This window comes from Maniola hyperantus, chromosome 4 (assembly GCF_902806685.2).
Source record: "Maniola hyperantus chromosome 4, iAphHyp1.2, whole genome shotgun sequence".
Classification (NCBI taxonomy): Eukaryota; Metazoa; Arthropoda; class Insecta; order Lepidoptera; family Nymphalidae; genus Maniola; species Maniola hyperantus.
The window spans coordinates 4,405,705-4,426,835 of record NC_048539.1 but is presented as its reverse complement, the minus strand read 5'-3'; the positions used below and the strand labels follow the sequence as shown (position 1 = coordinate 4,426,835).

At 39.0% G+C, this 21,131-nt stretch overlaps 1 protein-coding gene across 3 annotated transcripts in view; it reads left to right on the top strand.

The window, feature by feature from the left end:
- Positions 1 to 21,131, top strand: part of LOC117981976 (maternal protein pumilio-like) — an 82,963-nt gene that overhangs the window by 44,550 nt on the left and 17,282 nt on the right. For all 3 annotated transcript variants that reach the window (XM_034968249.2, XM_069509775.1, XM_069509773.1), the window contains one exon: positions 20,355 to 20,877. In XM_034968249.2, coding sequence (XP_034824140.2) covers positions 20,355 to 20,877 — 523 coding nt within the window. The remainder of the gene's footprint in view (positions 1 to 20,354; positions 20,878 to 21,131) is intronic.

The window sequence follows — 21,131 nt, the reverse complement described above, 5'->3', positions numbered from 1 at the left end:
AATTACTATAATATACATAATATATGTAGAATAACTGGTCCAGTGCGTGTCAGTCACTCATAAGTTAGAGTTCCGTAGTCATTGAACTAAAGCTAGAATTTTGCGAAACAAATTATCTTGGTCGATTATAGTTAGTTGTCTCACGAGAGTCGTGTTAATCTATATGTATAAAAGGAAAAGTTGGCTGACTGATCTATCAATTCTATCTTCAGTTCTGACGTACCAGGGTGCATACCCCTAAGCACTTTATTTATGAATCGCTGATAGTATGATGTAGACATTCACTAAGAAAGGATTTTTGAAAATTCAACCCCTAAAGGGGTAAAACAGGGGATTGAATTTTTTTTAGTCTATGCGGACGAAGTCGCGGGCATCAGCTAGTTTTGTTTATAATTTTATACTATTGCTTTAGAAAGTTTGAGATTTTACAATAAAGTACTTAAGTTGGAGGACATCCTACCCACATAAAACTACCATTTCGCACTCATTTCGTAAACGGTAGCTTTTTCCAAAGCTCTGAGAAACTTAATATGATTTTTAAATACATCGAGATACCTGCCTCCTAGAGGTGGTAAACCAACATATTTTTTGACTCTACAGGAGGGTATTAAATAAATGCATTATAAAAGTCTGTAATGTAGAGGTTTCTAAATTCTAACTTTGCAGCTCTAATATTTTCTGAGCAAAAGGCACACAAACTGTTCTGTTTTGGATTTTTTTAAGCATTTCAAACTACATTTTCGGACTAACAGAAATACTTAAAAATCATGAACGTGGCCTGCTTGAAATTCTTATTAGTAGGTGGTCAAAATAGTTATTTGCTAAGCAAGGAGTGTTCGGCCGCTATATTAGATTTTATTTATCATTTTTTTGTATTTTTTAATATTCAGAATGAAAATAAATCTGGAGTAAATTACTAAAACGAGGTTATCATATTTTTTGAAAATTCGTGCATAGTTTTTCAATTTCGAGGTTGGTCTAATAGGCGTTGGACAGACTTAATTAACTATATTTTTCCGGCCAACTTGAAACAATGTTTACAATGTTTTTTGTTAACAGAAAAGGTTAACATAATAAACTCACACGGACCTAAATAATATCTTCCGATTCGCCTTGAGGTGACACATTCATGAAGTAAGTAGTCGGGTAGTGGAAGTAGGTAGTAGCAAGTACACATAGGTGTACCGTGTATGTAATATTGCAACTCTACTCGGGCCGCCTTTACGGACCATCAGCCGGCCGCGTACGCGCGATATCGCACCGCCCGATCTACCATATTCATTGCTACGACCTGAAAACGCGCTAAATGTAGAGGAGATACTCCTTCCGAACCGCTTTGCCGAGCTTTTTGAGAGTTCGTATTTACAGACCAAAAGTTTCATTACTCAAATTGAGTTCGCCCTTTGTATTTCGGAAGTTATTCATACCGGCTTCCCTCAGATTTTCACCGAAGTATATATTTATCGATATTGAAGCGCTTTTACTAATATACTATAGTATTTCTGTATTCGGAAGTCGGCGGATTGAGAATAAGAGTGAGTATCAAAAGAAATGAAACTTATTTTCTCTATTGTGTAAAACAATGGAATCTCGGAAAGACCTAGCTTTAAACATTAGATATTAGGAAGAGGGGCCGTATTCGCCGTACGCTTTCCGCCCGCTCGCTTGCCGCAGCGCTCGTTTATTTGCGCCTTCCTAGCTCTTTTGTTATGCCCTGTCGCCTGTGTCTGCTTTGAAAAATTGTAATGCAGCGGTATTGTAAACGCGACCTGCAGCGATTGTGCGCACTGCACTTCAGCTACATCCACCGCTTTACCCACGAATTTATGAAATTTCTCTCCCATTTACCTGCGTTTATGCTAAACAAAGATCTTGATTACGTCGTGTACGTTTCTACATAATATTATTATTATTTATTTATTATACGATGTCACTATTGGTAGAAGCACGTTTAGGTCATGTCATGTCATGTAGGTTGAAGGTACAGGTCATGTAAAGACATCTCGAAAACTGCACTCACACAGTGGCACACACAGCACAGTGATAGTGAGCATGGCTTGAAAGTTAATTTTTAACCGACTTCAAAAAAAGGAGGAGGTTCTCAATTCGTCGGAATCTTTTTTTTTTTTTTTTTTTAATGTATGTTCCCCGATTACTCGAAGACGCCTGGACCGATTTTGAAAATTATATTTTTGTTTGAAAGGGTATACTTCAAACTTGGTCCCATATAAATTTTAGCGAAGTATGTTCGATTTCTTTGTAATACCTATAGTCGTAAATCCGCTTTTAAAAAAGTCAGGAGTTTTGTATATCGAACTAGCTTATGCCCGCAACTTCTTCAGCGTGGACTACACAAATTTTAAACCTCTGTTCTCTCCTTAGGGGTTGAATTTTCAAAACTCCATTCTTAGCGTATGTCTACGTCATAATTGCTATCTGCATCCCAAATTTCAGCCGGATCCGTCCGTAGTTTGAGCTGAGCGTTGATTGATCAGTCAGTCAGATTTTCCTTTTATATAAATTACTAGCTTAGGCTCGCGATTTCGTCTGCTTGGGTCCGCGTGGACTACACAAATTCCAAACCCTTATTCCACCCCCTTAGGGGTTTTTTCAAAATCTTTTTTCAAAATACCTTTTTAGCGGATGCCTACGTCATAATAGCATGCCAAATTTCAGCCCGATCCGTCCAGTAGTTTGAGCTGTGCGTTGATAGATCAGTCATATATTTTAGATAATAATGCTGACTTTGTACGTAGAAATATAAAAAAAAATAACATTTAGCGCTATGGATTGATAAAATTGAATGAAATCGTTATTAATTATTATATTTTAAACTTTTTTATTTTTGTTAGTTAAAACAAACGTAAAGGCTGAATATTCGAATTCTTTGCTTGGTAATTTTGTTAAAATTAAATCTAATCTTATACCGTATAGTCTTTCTTATCAGCTACAACTTAAGCTCTCTGTCTTTCGCGTGGTGCGTGTGTTTTTAGTTCCAAGCTCAAAGTCTTTAGAGCTAGAAGCTAGAGCCGTAAAGCTAGGTACAAAAATAGTGTGCGTAGTGACAATAAAATACCATTTAGAAAGCCTCAAGTTTGTATTTTTACCCGACCACGGCAAAGTCAAAAGGAAGGGTTATGATTTTGGCAGTCTATGAATGTAGGTATGTATGTTTGTATCTGTGTGTTCCACTGTAGCGGCTAAACTACTCGGCCGATTTTGATGAATGATGTGTCAATTGAATCGTTGTTATGGTCCGGGTGACATGCTACATTTATATTATTTAAGTTCAATAAATAAATTAAGTTCAAACACATTTTAGAGATCTAAATAATAACATAATACATGATGCTACTGGCAAGTGCCTAAACCCCGGCCATCAGCTTATACATAACATTTAAAACGTTGCAGTCTTCGAAAGCTTCATCGGTCAGAAACAATCATAAGTCCTTAAGTGGTAAAAGGGTTATCACATTATAGCCCAGCATGATTTGCATGAAACGTGTGTCAAGTATAACGTATGCATAATGCGGAGCCGGCATATTGTGGCCCCGCTACCCCGCTTGAACAGCGCCGTGCACCACAAAGAGCCCGGCAACGCGAAGGTGAAGGCGTAGCGCCCGGGCCGTAGAATACATTAGCCGCCACCTAGTTGTCTTGGCGTCGTAGCGCTATAATATATTTCACTTGTGGTCATTTTCGACAATTAACCACATAAAATAAGTGAAATTATGCATGCAGCCAACGACGGCATATATCACGTCCAGTTACGGGGTACACGATCCCCACCTGTATATTCATTATTCAAAGAAATGTTTCGCTCGGCCAAGCTGGCTCCGGAAGCACGGGCTCTGTTCGTGTGATTGATGGAGAGCTCTTTTATTTCTGTTCTTTTTCGGTTTATACCAGTTCGCGCATTCCTTATATCTGCACGCTTGAATAATTACATTACGTGCAACAATGACATCTTATCGTGCGTATGTTTAACTTTATTAAACTGCTTACGCTAGTTAACTGCATTGTATCAGTAAATAATGCGCCACAAGAGGTTAATGTCATTTATATACTGTATGCACACGTTTATCTGATTTCATATTATCAGATTAGCTCTAAAATTAACATTATATATATTGGGACGAAGGATGAAGTTCTTATCGAAGTCTAAATATGCTTTTCCTGTAAAGTACCTAGGGTCTCATTCGTTTCAGCCGAACCTCTCAAACCGTCGGATTCATTTTCTCTTGCAATTTCCTACAATTTCCGGGCAGCGTTTGGTACACTGGCGTGCTGGAAAATTATTTTCCTGTGGATAATACTCGTGTCACGACTACTCTCCAGCCGAGAATTTTAATATTTATAGTATAGTACTCACCCTCATCAAGCCAGAATTTTAATTACAAATTGTCAGATAATAATCGGTGTTTGTTTATATACTTGAAGTTACATGATAAAATATAATGCTGCTGCTAGTCAAGTTCAAGCGCGAGATCAACGTCCTGGTCGAGGCGCTGCTATTGCGCAACATGCGACAGCTCGCCGTGCGCGTGCACGCCTGCGGCCTGCGGGCGCTGCTCGCCAGCGACACGTCTAATGATCACATTATACCGTTAAGCCGTAATATCTAAATCTCTGGTCGACTATCAATATTTCGAGTACCTACCTTGAAGTTTCAATTAAGGGTTCGGTCAAACGAGCGTAATTTTTCGAGTTGTGTGAGTTGTGTAATCTACGTTCAATAGAAACATTTTGCGTTGCCGTGGGGCATAAACAGAACTTTTGTATAAACAAATACAGCATAAATTACGCGACTCATTTAACGCGACTCAACTCGAAAAATTATGCTCAAATAATTAGGTTTGGCTTGAACCCTTAATGTAGATAATAAGATAACAAAAATTTGCCAATTTAAGACGCGTGCGCGCATATGTACATTCCACGTGAGTACCTTGAGGTGAAGATGAATCAGTTCACGCTCGCTCACCGGTGTGACGGTAGATCAAGAATAGCATGCGGTCTATTTAGGATTCCTCTCCGTTTGTTTGCCAGCAATATGTGTCATTGTTAACTAATTTAAGTAACAGCGATTGCCAGCTGTTACGACATGCCGACCTGTAAAAGCTCTTCGCAAAGCACCGGGATTCCGGTGGTCCGATTGAAACATAACAGCTTTTGAGATCTACAATGTAAATTTTTAAAATTTACGATTGCATCCAACTACGACATTTTAAGAGTACATTCGAGTATCATGTGCCTCTAAGATTACGAGCACATTGATTCATGAGCCCTAGAAACAGTAAAGTGTCCCTTTCGTTTTATTGCGCCCTCATTTTTCTTCTTTCCCTCTGTACTATGTATACATATCGACGCTATAATTACGAAAATACTCTATGTTGTGTGTGCCTTTAATTATTACTAATGGATCTCATTCAAATACATTGTGATTACTTACTTACTTCGTACAACTAACGGTACTTGTTACTATTCCTTACGCAAATAAGCAATCTGTATGCACTGAACTTTATAACGAGCTCAATAATGAGTGTTTTAATTTTTTAGTGCGGTGGGTCGGGTTAATAATATTTTATTAATTAATGCGAGGCGAAGGTAGCAATGTCCGATGGCAAGCGACATTATCGCTGGAGAGTTGGGTAAACATCACAATGTAAAACACTATACCGTTTAGTCAGTTAATTGCCGTTACCGGGAGTCGGGGAGCGCAGACTGCAGGCCGGCCGGTTGTCGTGAACTTGTTATGGAAATAATGAGAGCGATCGGAGAACCCGCAGCGACCCGCCGAGCGGCCGCCCGCCCATGCTGCCTACTCCTTTTTATTGTTACCAGCGAGCTTTACGACTCCTAATCTTCTATAAATATAAATGCCGAAATATTTTCCTTTTTGATTAATAAAAGTTGGAAATACGACAGAAACTCACCAGTAAACGACGTTCCACTGAAATTTCTTTAGATTATGATTTACCTTCTTAAAATCCTGTTTACGGGAACCGTGTTCCTTTGGTGAAATTAGTCGTGAAATGTGACTTGGTAGGCGAGGCGTGGGTCCGCATAGACGGCAGCTTATTAAAGTGAACTTTCGTGAAATGTATTTACGATGTAAAATATAGGTCTGTTTTATGTGAAACGCCTTTTGTAAGGGTAAAACGTTACACGTAAAATGCTATTAGAATTTAACATGTTACTGAGATGTAAATATTGTTCCAAATACGTACTTTACGTATCACATAGCATTTAGATCTAGGGTTAAAACGTGTATTTTAAATGTAGTATGTATTATTTATTATATATTGTTGCCAATTTTTGTTTATACCAAAAACAAATTGATAGTAGTTATTATCCACATCTTGAACAATGCTTGTTGTTGACTTGGCATTACCACCTCCTACTTAGATCTGCTAACACAAAACAGAGAAAATATTTCTGACAAGTTTTTTTTACAATTTTTGTTGAAAACTAGCATCTAAACTTATACATCTAAAGTCATACTTTTTAAAGTTCATGTTACCTATAAGTTGAAGAAAAAATTACTTTTAGCTAGGAAAGCTGTTAGCTTAGTTCTATACGTCATAATGAGGGCAAGTTTGGCTTTATTTTTAGGGTTCCGTACCTCAAAAGGAAAAACGGAACCCTTATAGGATCACTTTGTTGTCTGTCTGTCTGTCTGTCTGTCTGTCTGTCTGTCTGTCTGTCTGTCTGTCTGTCCGTCTGTCAAGAAACCTACAGGGTATTTCCCGTTGACCTAGAATCATGAAATTTGGCAGGTAGGTAGATCTTATAGCTGACATTTGGGGAAAAATCTGAAAACCGTGAATTTAGGGTCAGATCACACAAAAAAAATTAAATTGTGGTCATGAACTAATAATTAGTATTTTCAACTTTCGAAGTGAGTGACTATATCAAGTGGGGTATCATATGAAAGGTCTTCACCTGTACATTCTAAAACAGATTTTTATTTATTTTTATGCATCATAGTTTTTGAATTATCGTGCGAAATGTCGAAAAAATACGACTGTAGTACGGAACCCTCATTGCGCGAGCCTGACTCGCACTTGGCCGGTTTTTTAAAGAGAAGTTTTCAAAAACTACCTTAATACTACTACATTTTTTGTAACCATGGTTGGAAAACAGTTTGTTTTAAATAAAAACAACATGTTGTTGTTTCAAACACGTTTTAAACATTTGTGTAAAACAAGGCCAAACCTGATTGTAGCCATATTATTGCAGCTTAAAGTTTCAAATTGCCGACATCTTTTTGAATTTCGTCATTTAGAAAAAAATAAAACGGGAAAAAAATAGAATTGAGAACCACCTCCTTTTTGGAAGTCGGTTAAAAATCTAAGTCTGTGTGTAGTGTATATTTACTCAAAAGAAACTACATTTTAAACACAGATTTTATTATTAATTATAATTATGGCGAATAGAGGTTTTGAGATGTCGTGATATCTTTAGTGAATATTAATACGTTACCCTACATTTACCTTTATAGTTCCGATAGTTTGTATTCGTTTTCCTATGGCTGCTTGCCTGTAGCTACTTACTAGCTTCGTTGTAGATATAGCGGCATGGAAGGAGCAGATAGATCCATTGGGCGCACGACTTTATTGAGGTCGTGTGATTGAAGCTACGTACGAGACGTGTCACTTGATTTAATTAAGAGCCGCTTTTCCACCCATTCCGGCGGCCTTACGCCACCGGGTAATTTTCAACCGAGTCGTTCCACGTGAGATTTATTTCAATATTGAACCCCATCTTGTAACCCCTTTCTTACCTAATATGCAGGTATTAAAACAGAGATTTAGTTACAGGTATACCTACCTGTTGCCTCCGTGTGATTAATTTTATACGTTTAGACGCACAGCGCCAAAAACACAAAATGTCAAAAGACATAAAAGGGCACGCAATATGCCGCATACTGCGTAAAGTCAAAGCGCAACGCGAAATGCCAAATCACTGTGGTAGTATAAATATAAATTGTATAAAAACCACTATATATAAACCAAATTAAACTATAAAATATAATACAGGTGTTTAAGAAGTGTTAATATTTAAGAACACGTTACCTTAAACTACGAAATTTAAGTTTCATATTTCCAAACATTTAAATTTTGGTATTTTGCGTTTTTGGCGCTGTGCACCTACATGATTTTATATACGTACGCGTACGTAGGTACGTTAAGTTTGAGGCTGCTGTTTTGGGATAGAAAATCCGATATTTTGCTTTACAAACTAAAATACAAAACCCTGTACCTTTTGCTGTACAATAAGTTCCAAAACAAAAAAGTCCAAAACGAACTTCTCTTTGGGTAAAGATTTTTTTTCTGTGAAGGTGGAATGACAGACGAGGTAGGTTAGTCTTGTAAATCCGCCAGTGATTGCATCGTTTACCGCGGATAGTCGTCATATTTCACCGCAAAACTTCTAACTTGAATTTAACAAACTATTGTTCATTTGTATTGTTTGTGGACACGAGGATTTTTTTTCGTTTTTAACCGACTTTCTTAAGGAACAAAATTGACTTCTATACTAAACAGCGCTCGTAAATATTTCGACAAGCAGCAAGCTATACCTACCAATTTAAATTTATTCCAAGGAAAAATTTTAACGATCATTCTTATCGAGTCTAAGTAACAAGTTATGTATTATTCTATTTTTGAATAAAAATTACGGGGGAAAATAAAGAGCGATAATTAGGAAGAGATTTTGGCGAGTTTCAGTGTTGGCGTCTAATGCGCTACTCTTGTCGGCCGTCATCACGCGTCGCGGGAGAAGTTCGTTATTAATTCACCGCTTCTCAACTCGGCTGCTTTTACTTGCCTTTACCTTTTCACTTCCAGGACAAACGACCATTTTAGATCATAGGATTTTATTAATACAATAAAACTGTAGCTAATTTTACGAAGTTGTGTCATTGTCGACTCGACTCTTTTTGGCTCGAAAATCAGACACATTTTCTGTAATAAACAACCTATTCAAAGTAGAAAAACCTTTCAAATATTCTAATTACCGAACAAAGTTCATGAAGCTGAAAATAGAAATCAGAAACTGCAGCTGGAAATAAATCTTAGTTGCGATTATGGCGAACCACAATCGACAATCACATAACGGCCAAAAAGCGTCCACGCGACGTTGATTGTGATATTGTCTGATCTGGGTGGAAGCCGCGCTGGTCGGCAGTGGAGCGCGGGCGTAGGGCGCCGCTCCGGGGCGCAGCGCGGCCTCCACCCGCATTTGTGATGCAAATTGTTGCGCCCGCCGCGCGCCACCCGCTGCGCTTCATGCCTTACCTGCTGCACCCACAACAATTATTGTGAAAAATATTCATTTGTCCCCGCTTTACACTCTCATTACCACAAGACTGCTTTCACTGAACCATACACTTTAATGTTAAACAAAATATTTAGATAAGACTTATTTCACATAATATACAATTGCATATAATAAGCAAGAAGTACGTAACTACTTTTTTCTGTTAACTCGAAATCGACCTCAATCTACCGGGTATTATAATAGGGAAATTCAATAGGTAACGCAGACTGCAAGAAGTCCGTGTGAAGTTTCGTGAGAATCTAAGAGTCTCAATAACTCGCTTGAATGGTATCAGATTTCAAACGATTTCGCAAAACGAATAAATAAGAACGAAGGCAAGAAGCGTGCGGTGAAACCGAGTCAAAGCGAGGATATTAGAAACGCTCCGATTACAACGCTAGAACAAGTTGCTGACGTAGCGTCCGTACCTTAACAAGGCTTCGATCTGACTTGATACCAGCTTACCCACCTAATTGACTACCACATTAATTTTGTTGTCTGTTGAAACTGTAAACGCAAAATTTTAATTGCAATATTTTTAGTGTATTAAATCGAAAGCGATTAAGTGGCGATGTTGTGGACACGAGCAGCGGTACCGCTGGCGGCCTGACCGCGTTCCACTAACGGTATCCATTCCGAAGTATTTCTCCGGCTCGTGGCACACTTTGTGCGTACATTCACCTCGACCATCTCACTGTCTCCGTTCTGCATACCCCATAGAAGCCTGCGTTATAGGCCGACATTCGATTGCAAAGGTTCCGTTATTCAGGGTTATTTTATTTAGTTAACGAAAAAATAGCATAATTCCACCTGTGCGTCATACAGAATCTTGAAACCCACGCTGAAGAAAAAAATATGGTATTGAGATCAAAATACCGTTAGAGGTCGATGTACCTACTTCTAACGGCTTTAACTTAGACATTGCAAGTAAAATGATTGCTGTAAAAGTAACTAAAGCAGTAGTTAAAGTTTTATCTTTTAATTAACATTGTACCAGCATTCATTAAAATATTTCACTTTGCTAATGTAGATAACTTTTATCATTTCCTAAATTCCAAAATAAAAAGTCGTACAAAGTAAATCAGTACACTCACGAAACTTTAGAAAGTAACATATTATTTATTTAATTTTACGCTTTCTTCACTTTTAGTTTTAAATTTGAGTATTTCAAATTTACAAAATTCTACTTATAAAAGTAAGCTATAGTAAGAGCTTTCTCTATTAGTCGATGAAAACATCATTTTCTGGTTCCAACTGCAATCTTTGTTTTCTAATTCTTGTAATTTACAGTCTAGACCAGTCAGTCATAATATTATGTTGATATGGGAGCAATCACGGTAAAATCTCTGATGCAATATTTTCGACTGCGGTGCGTACCCTAGATAGAAGGTTCCTAATTAAAAGTTCAGAGGTAAAGCTCCGAAGTTTTTAATAATTATATTATTCCTGGATACCATCATTCGTCGTTGTTGTAAGTTTTTCATCGTTTTGATTCATATACTTTGCATTTCTTAACTCACCCTATCCCATGTACCATGAATATATCCAAATAGTATACTTTTCCTTCAAATTTATTGTTCAGAAAATGAACCGAAATTAACGTGTACGTAGGTGAATTATTGGTTTTACAAATATATTTCTTGCAGGTGTGCGGGGTAGTAACGTTTTGTTGCGTGCGTGTGATTACTTTGCTCGTATTACTGTTTAATATATTCATATTTTCACCACCTTGGCATCCTTAATGCTTTGTTTCCTTCTTTCCCTACGAAGTAGCTATTTGTGGGTTTTAAAATCAGTATTTGAACATTTGACGAGATATTGACTATTTTTGAGATAGTCTTGCATTAGGTATAGATAGTACGTACGTAAGAAGTACTCGACGGTGGTTAGATAAGGAAGTGGTTTCCGTTTTGTTGCAGTACTGCACCACTGCGCGACCTACTAGCGTTTGTCGGAACGAGTTGCTGAAAATATGTTAGAAATCGATTTCAGATGCATTTCACGCCTATGTTACACCGGTTTCGTATCTTTATGTCATTAAAGTTTTGCTATATCTGATCTCTACAGGAATCCTTAACTGTCGGCGCCTTAACCGGCTTTCTAAATTATTTCATTCAGCACGAGTAGGTACCCTAGGAATATGACTTTTGATTACTCTCGTTAACTGCAATGAAATCGCATTAAATAAAACCGAAAATTTATTTCAAAAGACATTTTAGTTTTTCTTTACTATTTATGATTCAAGTTTTGTGATCCCTGCCGTCGCTCGCAACATTTTTCTTACTTTAATATGAAATTAATTTTGTAATTGAATGATTAACTTGGATGACTCAATAGACATCAATACCAATCCGTAATTACTTACTCGGTTACAAGCAGGTAATCGGTAATACCGACGTTGGTTTTGAAATACCTTATGTATATTTTAATCTATGTTGGCATACAAACAAAACATATTTTAATAAAAAAGTTTCAATGCAAAAACTAATTTAGATTCCATTCCTTGTAGTCCGGGAGGCAATGTTGGTGTTATCATCCCTCTGATAGTTCGAATACAATAAACAAACCAAGCGTCAGTGGTGGAGCTGGCTGTGAAAAAATTGGAAACATGTCGAAAAAATCATTTCCCTTGTTCTCCGTCGTTAGCGGTGGGATGGAACTTCGTGAGATTTTTAGTCAGTAGGAGTGGTAGGAGTCCGACATAACCACTGTTACTGTAGAACACAAACATTCACAGGACTTAACGGGCACTTAGGTTCTATTGGGTTAAATATACCTAAAAATACCTATAAAAAAAATTTGAAAGAAAGAAGCTCAACTATTAAAAAAGAGGATCAATCATTAAAAAAGATGACTGTTTTGCTTAGTTTCCTCCTGCTCCTTGCGTCGCTCCTTCATTACTGAAGGTCGTGGCACCTTTCTGATAACACCCTCTTGGTAATTTTATTGCAACGAAGCCTGTTCTCCGCCGTGTGATAAGGACAGTGGATGCCAAAGTCAAGTGCTTCCTTCAAAGAAGTTTTTTATATATTTTAAATTTTAAACATTAGTGGAGAAATAGCCTAACGTCGCTGAGAGCTAACGTGCATACAGATGATAGTTAACCGCCCACTTCAAGAGTACCTATGGCCTTACCTCGGCCGCTTGACCAACTTATTGTGTCACAAACGTACGTACTTTGTTCGTCGATTTAGAGCCATTACCATTCAGATCGTCTTAAAATAAAATTAGAACCAATTTTAGTCTTACAACATATAAATAACAGTTTCTCTCGATTCTAAATTATTCCGATTTAGACAAAGTGCAAGCAATATGAGCTGGGACTTGAAATATTTTCTTTTATAAAATAAAACAACAGCTGTTATACAAGGAAATATAAGACGTGACGGGCTGATCCTCATAAATCCAACATTCTTCAAAATGTTGCCTTTACTATATTCCAGTTCGTCGGTTTCGTTGGAGCCTCTTAAATCTCTACCGACCGTGTTTATCCCTATGATAGCCATTTAGGACTTTAGTGGGTGAAAAATGTCGGACGTAGCCGCTTTGTGTTGTTTCTCTGCCAATTTGGATATATCTATGTACTGATGTGTAGTCTAGTAAAATATGTTATTCTTGGAATAACGGCCGGGAGGGTGAGTTATAAGGGTGCGACAGCTAGGTGTGGCTCCCAAGTCGTCGATGCGGCGATGACGGTGGTGTTTTATGAGCGGGGTGCGCCGCGGCGCGGGCGCGCCTGCTAATTTTGATAAAAGCTTCGTCCGGCCGCACCCGACCACCGACCGCAGCCATCATCCACCATGCGACCGCCAAATACTCCAGCTTCTTTTAAATACTCGTATGCCCTACGTTTTATTTCAAATAGGTATATCCATCGGGTATATCTTACCAGACCACGGAGTGCACACTGCTTTTTAAGCTTTAAAATGTCTCTATTGGAAGTGCCTCTGTAAAATAAATATTAGGAAATAGATTTATTTGGGTACTTACTTAGTAAAAGATCTTAATCTAACAGCCGCACTCAAGAGTCGCTAATCGTTACTTAAGATTGAGTTAAGACGAGACAGATTTATGTGAGAGCTCTATCTGGTGTGAACTAAACTTAAGTAACGATTAAGCGACTCTGAGTGCGGCAGTTAGTTGTAATAATATTTTAATGTAAAAGTTTGGATGATTGGATATTTGTTACTCCATGCTTGTATTTGTTATGCCATGATGTACTCAACTGATTTGTCTGAAATTTGGAATGGAGATAGCTTATATTTAAAACCTGGAATGGCACATAGGCTACATTTTATCCTGGAAAATGAAAGAGTTCCCACGGGATTTTTAAAAACCTAAATCCACGCGGACGCAGTCGTGGGCAATCATCTAGAACAGCATAATTTTAGTTTTGTTTACTAGACTGCGTTTTTGAGAATTTTATGAATTAGTAACACCATATTTTGATCTATAAATCAAAAAATGGCGATCTGTTAGGCAACTCTAATGCAGCAGTTATACTTCTTCCTCAGTGGAACGTCGCGTCACTGTAGCGTACTCTCTTCCTGAATGACGACGACAGGGACGATGAAAAACGTTTGTGTCCACACGACTTCACACCGAATTGCAATTTTCAGTTTTATCATTCAGTTTTTTAGGGTTCCGTAGCCGAATGGAAAAAAACGGAACTCTTATAGATTCGTCATGTCTGTCTGTCTGTCCGTATGTCACAGCCACTTTATTCCGAAACTATAAGAGCTATACTGTTGAAACTTGGTAAGTAGATGTATTCTGTGATCCGCATTAAGATCACAGAAATAGAAAAAAAAAACTAAAAAATTTGGGGTTCCCCATATTTAGAACTGAAACTCACTTCTAATATAATTTTTTTCTAAACTGAATAGTTTGCGCGAGAGACACTTCCAAAGTGGTAAAATGTGTGTGTGTGTGTCCCCTCCCCCCCTGTAACTTCTAAAATAAGAAAATGATAAAATTAAAAAAAAAATATGGTGTATATTACCATGCAAACTTCCACCGAAAATTGAACGAGATCTAGTAAGTAGTTTTTGATTTATCGTGCAAAATGTCGATAAAATACGATTGTACTAGGGAACCCTCAGTGCGCGAGTCAGATTCGCACTTGGCCCGTTTTTTTTTTAATATTTTGGCCGCTGGCCTTTTATTGATAGATCCCGATTTTTCTCTAGCTACCTACTTCTGATCGGTCTGATCCGTGTATCTTACCGTTATCCTACCGTGATGTAAATCTTTCTACGCGACTACGTGAGTATAGTAGACATTTAACGGTTCATTATTTTCCTCATGATTGCCAAACTACTGATTAGATATTGATTAATTCTATCGTTGACTTTGTCTTTTGTGACGCCTTTAATAATAACTAGTTGTAGATAGGACGTAGAAATCCGCTTAGAAAGTATTTTTAAAATTCAAGCCCTAAGTTCCAATTATACGTATATGTGCAAAATATAATGAATTATCTAAAACGATACCTGACATTGACATATTTCGTGACTCAGCTATTGCTTTCAGAAAAAAAACTGACCGATCATTTTTCGCTGAGTTCATATCATAACTGTTATTTGTTTGCTTGGTCTTAAACTTTATTTTTATTATATAACTGGATTGAAAGAAAGTTTAAAATAACTTAATTACATGTTGATTAATTTATTAGTACTTGTATTTTTATAGTTTTATTCTTTTTGCTATATAACTATCACCTCAATAAGTTTACTTGGCGCAATAATTGCAAACGTTGTGTTCACTTGTTATCGATATACCTACATATTATCAGTATGTGTTATAGTAATTCATGTGGTAAATGTAGAATATGTAGTAGGTATATTGTAAGTGTTCCTTACTAAATAAATTGAAAAATTAAAATTAATGGGGATGACGCACTACATCCGATCCGAATCCGTGAAAGTACGTTACAAAGTAGTCATAGAACTATTTGTATGATAGCTTACGCACTAGCTCCGACTTCCGTCATCCGAGTTCTCTCCGTTATCGGTGTGAATAATATCACGCGTGTGCTTCGGATTCAAATCGGACATAATAATAACGTAGATATGTCAAAGAATGTCACTGAATAGCATGGATTTGGATCAGAGATCGGATTAGTGCGTAAGGAATATCCGTGTTCTATATTGCTTACGCACTAATCCGATGTCGGATCCAAATCTAAGCTATTCAGTGGACATCTTTGACATATCTACGTCATACGTCCATCATTCACGGATGACGCGGACGGAGAGGCCTCGGATGACGGAAGTCGGAGCTAGTAAGCTAGGCTATATAGGTACCATACAAATACTACTTCGGAACGTATTTTCACGGATTCGGATCGGATTCAGTGCGTAATCGTCCTAAGGGTGTAAAATAGTGGTTCGAAAGTGGAGTCCACGCGAACAAAGTCGTGAGCATAAGCTAGTAGTAAATTAATTTTATATACATAATTGATTGATTTTTATTGATATACTAGCTGATGCCCGCGACTTCGTCCGCGTGAAATTAGTTTTTTACAAATCCCGGGGAACTTAGCATTTTTTAAATTTTTCTCTCCGTGTCAACGCATATTATAAGTTGATAGTGCGTTCACAGCCTATCGAAACTATCATGTAGATTATGCCTAAAATTAGTCTATGGTAAAATATTGTACTTAATAACTGTCAAAAATAAAACCGTTACACACTCTCCGCTGAAGTACGTTGTTTTCATTGTTCCTTCTCCGAACCTAAAAATTAGAAGATCTGTCTATCGGGTCTTCGATGTTAGTTCTAATAACTAACAGAACCATCCTCGTACTTCAAAGAATATTATGAAAAAAGAATTAGCGAAATCGGTTCAGCTGTTCTCGAGATTTGCGATCAGCAACACATTCAGCGATTCATTTTTATATATAGAGATCACATAATATCCTCGGTTAATAATAATATCCTAGCAACGCCATAATAGCATACAGAGCCAGAGGTAACATATACATAGTTTATTGAATTTAAAGATACTAATATTAAAAACATCTAATTATATCTAGTTCTAGGTATAGAAACACCAGATAAGTGCGAGTCAGAATCGCGAACCGAGGGTTCCGTTCCTTGGAAGGATACGTGTAACTATTTATATGGTTAAATTATTATGTTACCTTCTGTTACGTGTATCTTTTATTGTTTCATTAGTTTATATTCTTACGATAGACATCTTAATGATCGTTATTGTTTAGATATATATAAATTACTAGCTTTTGCCCGCGACTTGGTCGCGTGAAATTATTTGTAGTCTTAGCACTCAGGGTTAATGTAGCTATCTAACAGTGAAAGAATTTTCAGAATCGGATCATCAGTTCCGGAGATTACTACAAAACCACCATCTCGTTCTTATAATCTAAAGATATAAAAATAAAAGTTCTATAAGGTCTCAGCACAGAGGTTCCCCTTACAAGGATAAGGTTAGACATTTAGGCCGGATTTTTCGTAATTCCCAGTAGATAGGAAATAAAGGGTATTTGTATTTTTGACGAGCGAAGCCGCATACGGTCGCTAGTATTAATATAGATAGCCCAAAAGGAGATCATCATCTGTTCCTTCTGTACAGCTTGGATGGCTGAATGGATAAAGGTGATGGATTAACTTATTTAGAAGTTATTGTTACCAATCAAGCAGAGTACTGTTATAACTTGGCAAAATGTGTTGAGGCTGTACTTAAAAATGATGGCAAGTGTTCGTCAATACAAATATCAAGTTGTAATTCTGACAGGGCGTGGGTGACGTAGGCGTGGCTTCGCTCCGCCCAACTCGAGCCCGCCCTCGCCCTTTGCCACCTTTTCATGAAAATCTACAGGCGCTCTTTCGCGAAGGCAGTAATAGGTACCCAATGAAATCGCGTAATTAAAAACACGAACAAGTTTTCCATTCTTTGTACTGAAGAAATTACCTTATCATTACTTAAAGCTAATAATATATTGTGTTCTTGTAACTGTACAAATGCCTACATTATAATAAAATTTCACTAATAAATAAATAGTCACTGTAAACTGACCTCACGTGAAAATTTTACAAGAGAGACATGGGGTACATCTTTGTTTCAAAACATTGTCAGCAAAATGATTACATAGAAATTGATTACATTTAGCCGCTGATAGCGTGAGAGATGAGAGTCGGCGCGGCAGCGGCAGCCCGCGGGGCAGATAAACTCGTTAGAGCAAGATACGTCAGCCGCGGCGACGGCGACTGAGCACAAGCCGCGGGTATCCCGGTAATCTCGTTGGACTTCCGACCCCGTCGACTCTGATTCTCCCTAAATTAGCTTTTGTATTCGATCAACAATCTAATTCTCTAACTTCTAAAATGTTTTTCCTTGCTCCTTTATTGTTAGATGTTCCATTATTCGTCGTACCTAAACAATTACGCTATAAGATGTAAAATGCGCGAGTATCGGGCCCGTGAGCGTAAAATGTAGAAGCACCTCGTAGACGCCGCTAAAAGCTTCTTGTTGACGTAGCGTTCGATTCGAGTGGCGCAGCTACGTTCTTGTCGTTGTAATTGATTGCTTTGTCGCGTAATTTGTTTGCCGACGCCTAGAGAGAGCAATCCTCGCGGGAGCATTGCAACGGCGTCCTCTCATCGTCCGCGTAAATAATAAATGTGTCCAACGCCGTGAGCACGGCCACTCGTGACGCGGCATCTATTTCCCATTACAATCACTCATTAATTCTTTATTTGATGCCGTGGTAAAAGTAAATATACAAGCCTAGTAACAAATTGAACAAAAAGCTGTTACATTCGCTAACTTAAGGGTCTATTCAGACGAACTGCATTTGGACTGCAAGCCGACAGCAAAATTGCAGTCGGGATGCAGTTTTATTGCAGTTGACACAACTGCGAATGCAGTCCGTCTGTATGGACCCTAAGCGCATGTTTGTCTTCATCTATAAGATACTAACGACACAATTAAATGTAATTTGCATTTGGTTTGCATTGCTTTCGTTTGTAAAACCTAGTATGTAGTTAAATATAATCGCTGAAAACGGTATTTGTAACTCTTGAAACTTAGGTTAGGTTAAAGCTATATATCATTTTGTAAAGCGTACAACAAAGCATCTGATGAGCAGACAGAGAGACGTGCACGTCGCACGAGCGTTCCGTCACTAATAACCCCGTAATTGGTATCGAAGCTCGCCGCAGCCGGATTACTGAACGTCTAATTGAATGCGAGACGGTATCCCGCCGCCACCTTCCAGCGACACGACGTAATTTTGTTGCGGTCAAGTTGGCCAGCTTAGCGCACGTGCTCCCCGCGCCTGCAATTACACCACCTCGCTGAATTAAATTGCCGTAGCAGCGACAGACAAGATCAAACGCGAATCCCCCACCGAATGAGACTTAAGATTTGCCCGCCCGCCGAGTTTCGACCTCTGATAATCATTTCGTGTCAATTAGCTAATGAAAAATGAAATAGGCACCGGAATATAGGAGCACCGTAATTAAAATTAACGTGATGGTTGGCATCTGTTTTGAAGTTTACTATCTCTTCACGTAGCTTAGGTAGATATTTTACTAATCATTTAAATGTATCCGGCGCAGTAGGTAATAAACGTTCGGCGAATCTTTATCTTACATCGTTACAGCGCAAGAAAAACATCTGTTTTTAAGAAAAGTCTGTAAAAGTTATTCATTTCATTAACATTACTCACATCGCATCGCATCGCATCGATTGTAGAAAGTGATAGCCTAGTGGTTAAGACGTCTGCTTCCTATTCGGGAGAAGTTCGGACACGGAACAGAAAACAGTTCGGAGTTATGTGCGTTTTTAAGCAATTAAATGTCACTTGCTTTAACGGTGAAGGAAAACATCGTGAAGAAACCTGCGTGCTTGATTTATCCAAATTGTTCTCTAACGTGTGTGAAGTCTGCCAATCTGCATTTGTCCAACGTGGTGACCTATGACCAACCCTTTCTCATGCTGATAGGAGATCCGTGCTCAGTAATAAGTCGGCGATAGGTTTATCATGATGATCATGACTCGCACAGCTTGTCGAATGAGATCATTCTGTGCTAAGGTCAAACGGTTGATTTGTGGCAGGTGGCAGGTGGTAGCAGGAGTGGCGGCGTCTAGTGTAGTAGTTATGTAGTATGTTTACAGTTTGCAGTAGGTAGCGGCGCGCGCCCTGGAGTCACGCCAACTAATCTCCTCTCAACAGGTATGGAGCCCGCCCGGCTGCGGTGACATCACACTCGCATTACGCTCTGGCACACTGAATCACCTCATTCTAAATATCTACGTGCCATTCAAAACACATAACAGTGTTGATTTACGACCACTGAATCTTTTTGAGTGGATTTCATATTTTGTATCTACTTAATAAAACTCTAACACTAACTGACAGACAACGCACATCTTATTAAACCGGTATGTCTAGAAGCATGAATTTTTTTCTGAATGTAATGTAGGTGAACACTAAGAAACTATTTTTGAAAATTCCTACGAAATCTTTAAAAAATGTAAATCCACGATATGTTTCGAGCATCAACTAATTGCGAACTATTGAATTCTGTTGTATAATTTCGCTAAAAGTATGTAACATTTTTTGCAAAATAACTAGAGAAACCCTGTAGCCGGTAGCGACATGTGCGTCGGACAGGGATGCGGCTTGTTATTAAGTTTTTAAACGATTGTGTTAATTAGCGCGCTTCGCTGCGAACAGCCCTCGGGCGCTACGACCACGGATAAAAAACAATAAACGATACGTTTCTCTATTAATTAAACATAGTTAGCCTGCTATCGAACTAGCGCTACAACAGCTAACGTCGTCCACACAAACATTTTTATGGGTAGGTATTCACTCGTATCTCGTAGTCACCGCATTACTATAGTTACATCAAACATTAGAATACCAACTATAAAGTTGTTGTAATCTTTCATATAAATACTGCAATAAAGAATAAACAACCCTCAGCATTAACATGTAACGCCGCAAATATAGAAATAGTTTATCTGATTAAAATATAAACTAAATGACATTGTTTTTGTTGCAGCAACTGTTCCGGTCACAACAAGCGGCGGCGGCCGGCGGGCAGGCGGCGGCGGCGCAGCTGCAGCTGCTGCAGCAGCAACAGCAGCAGCAGTTCCAACTGCAGCAGCAGCTGGCCGCGCAGCAGGCCTTCACACAAGCGCCGTATGTGATCAACGCGGGGCAGGAGGGCGCGCCCTACGTTAGCGCGCTGATCGCGGGCGTGCCGCCGTACTATGGCGTGGCGGCGCCGTGGGGCGTGTACCCAGGCCTGGTGGCGCAGCCGGCGCAGCAGCAGGCGCAACAGCCGCGCAGGCCGCTCACGCCGCAGCAGGGCGAGCAGCCGGTCAACGGGCAGGGGCAGTACGTGATCCCCTACTACGACCCCGGCTCGCTGGTGATGGGCGGCCGCAACGGCACGCCGCTGCGGCTCGTGTCACCGGGCGGCGTGCTGGCGCCGCGCCAGTACCCGCCCGCGCCCGCGCACCCCGCCGCCACGCCCGTGCCGCCCGCCTCCGCGCAGCAGCAGCAGCAGCAGGCGCAACCCGGTGAGCTCTCACACGCATCGCCACCACCACTACCACTTACACACTATCACCATCACTACATATTGTATAACAAATTTGCGCGCTAACCTACTGAAACTACTGTAGGTATTTTCATACGCTTTTCATCAATGCATAGGTTTCTGTGAGAAGATTTGGGTACATAGTTTATAGGTGTAAAGAAAGTTAGAATTACTCAGCGGCGATAGAGAGAGCTGTGCTCGGAATTTCCCTATGTGATCAAATAAAAATGATCC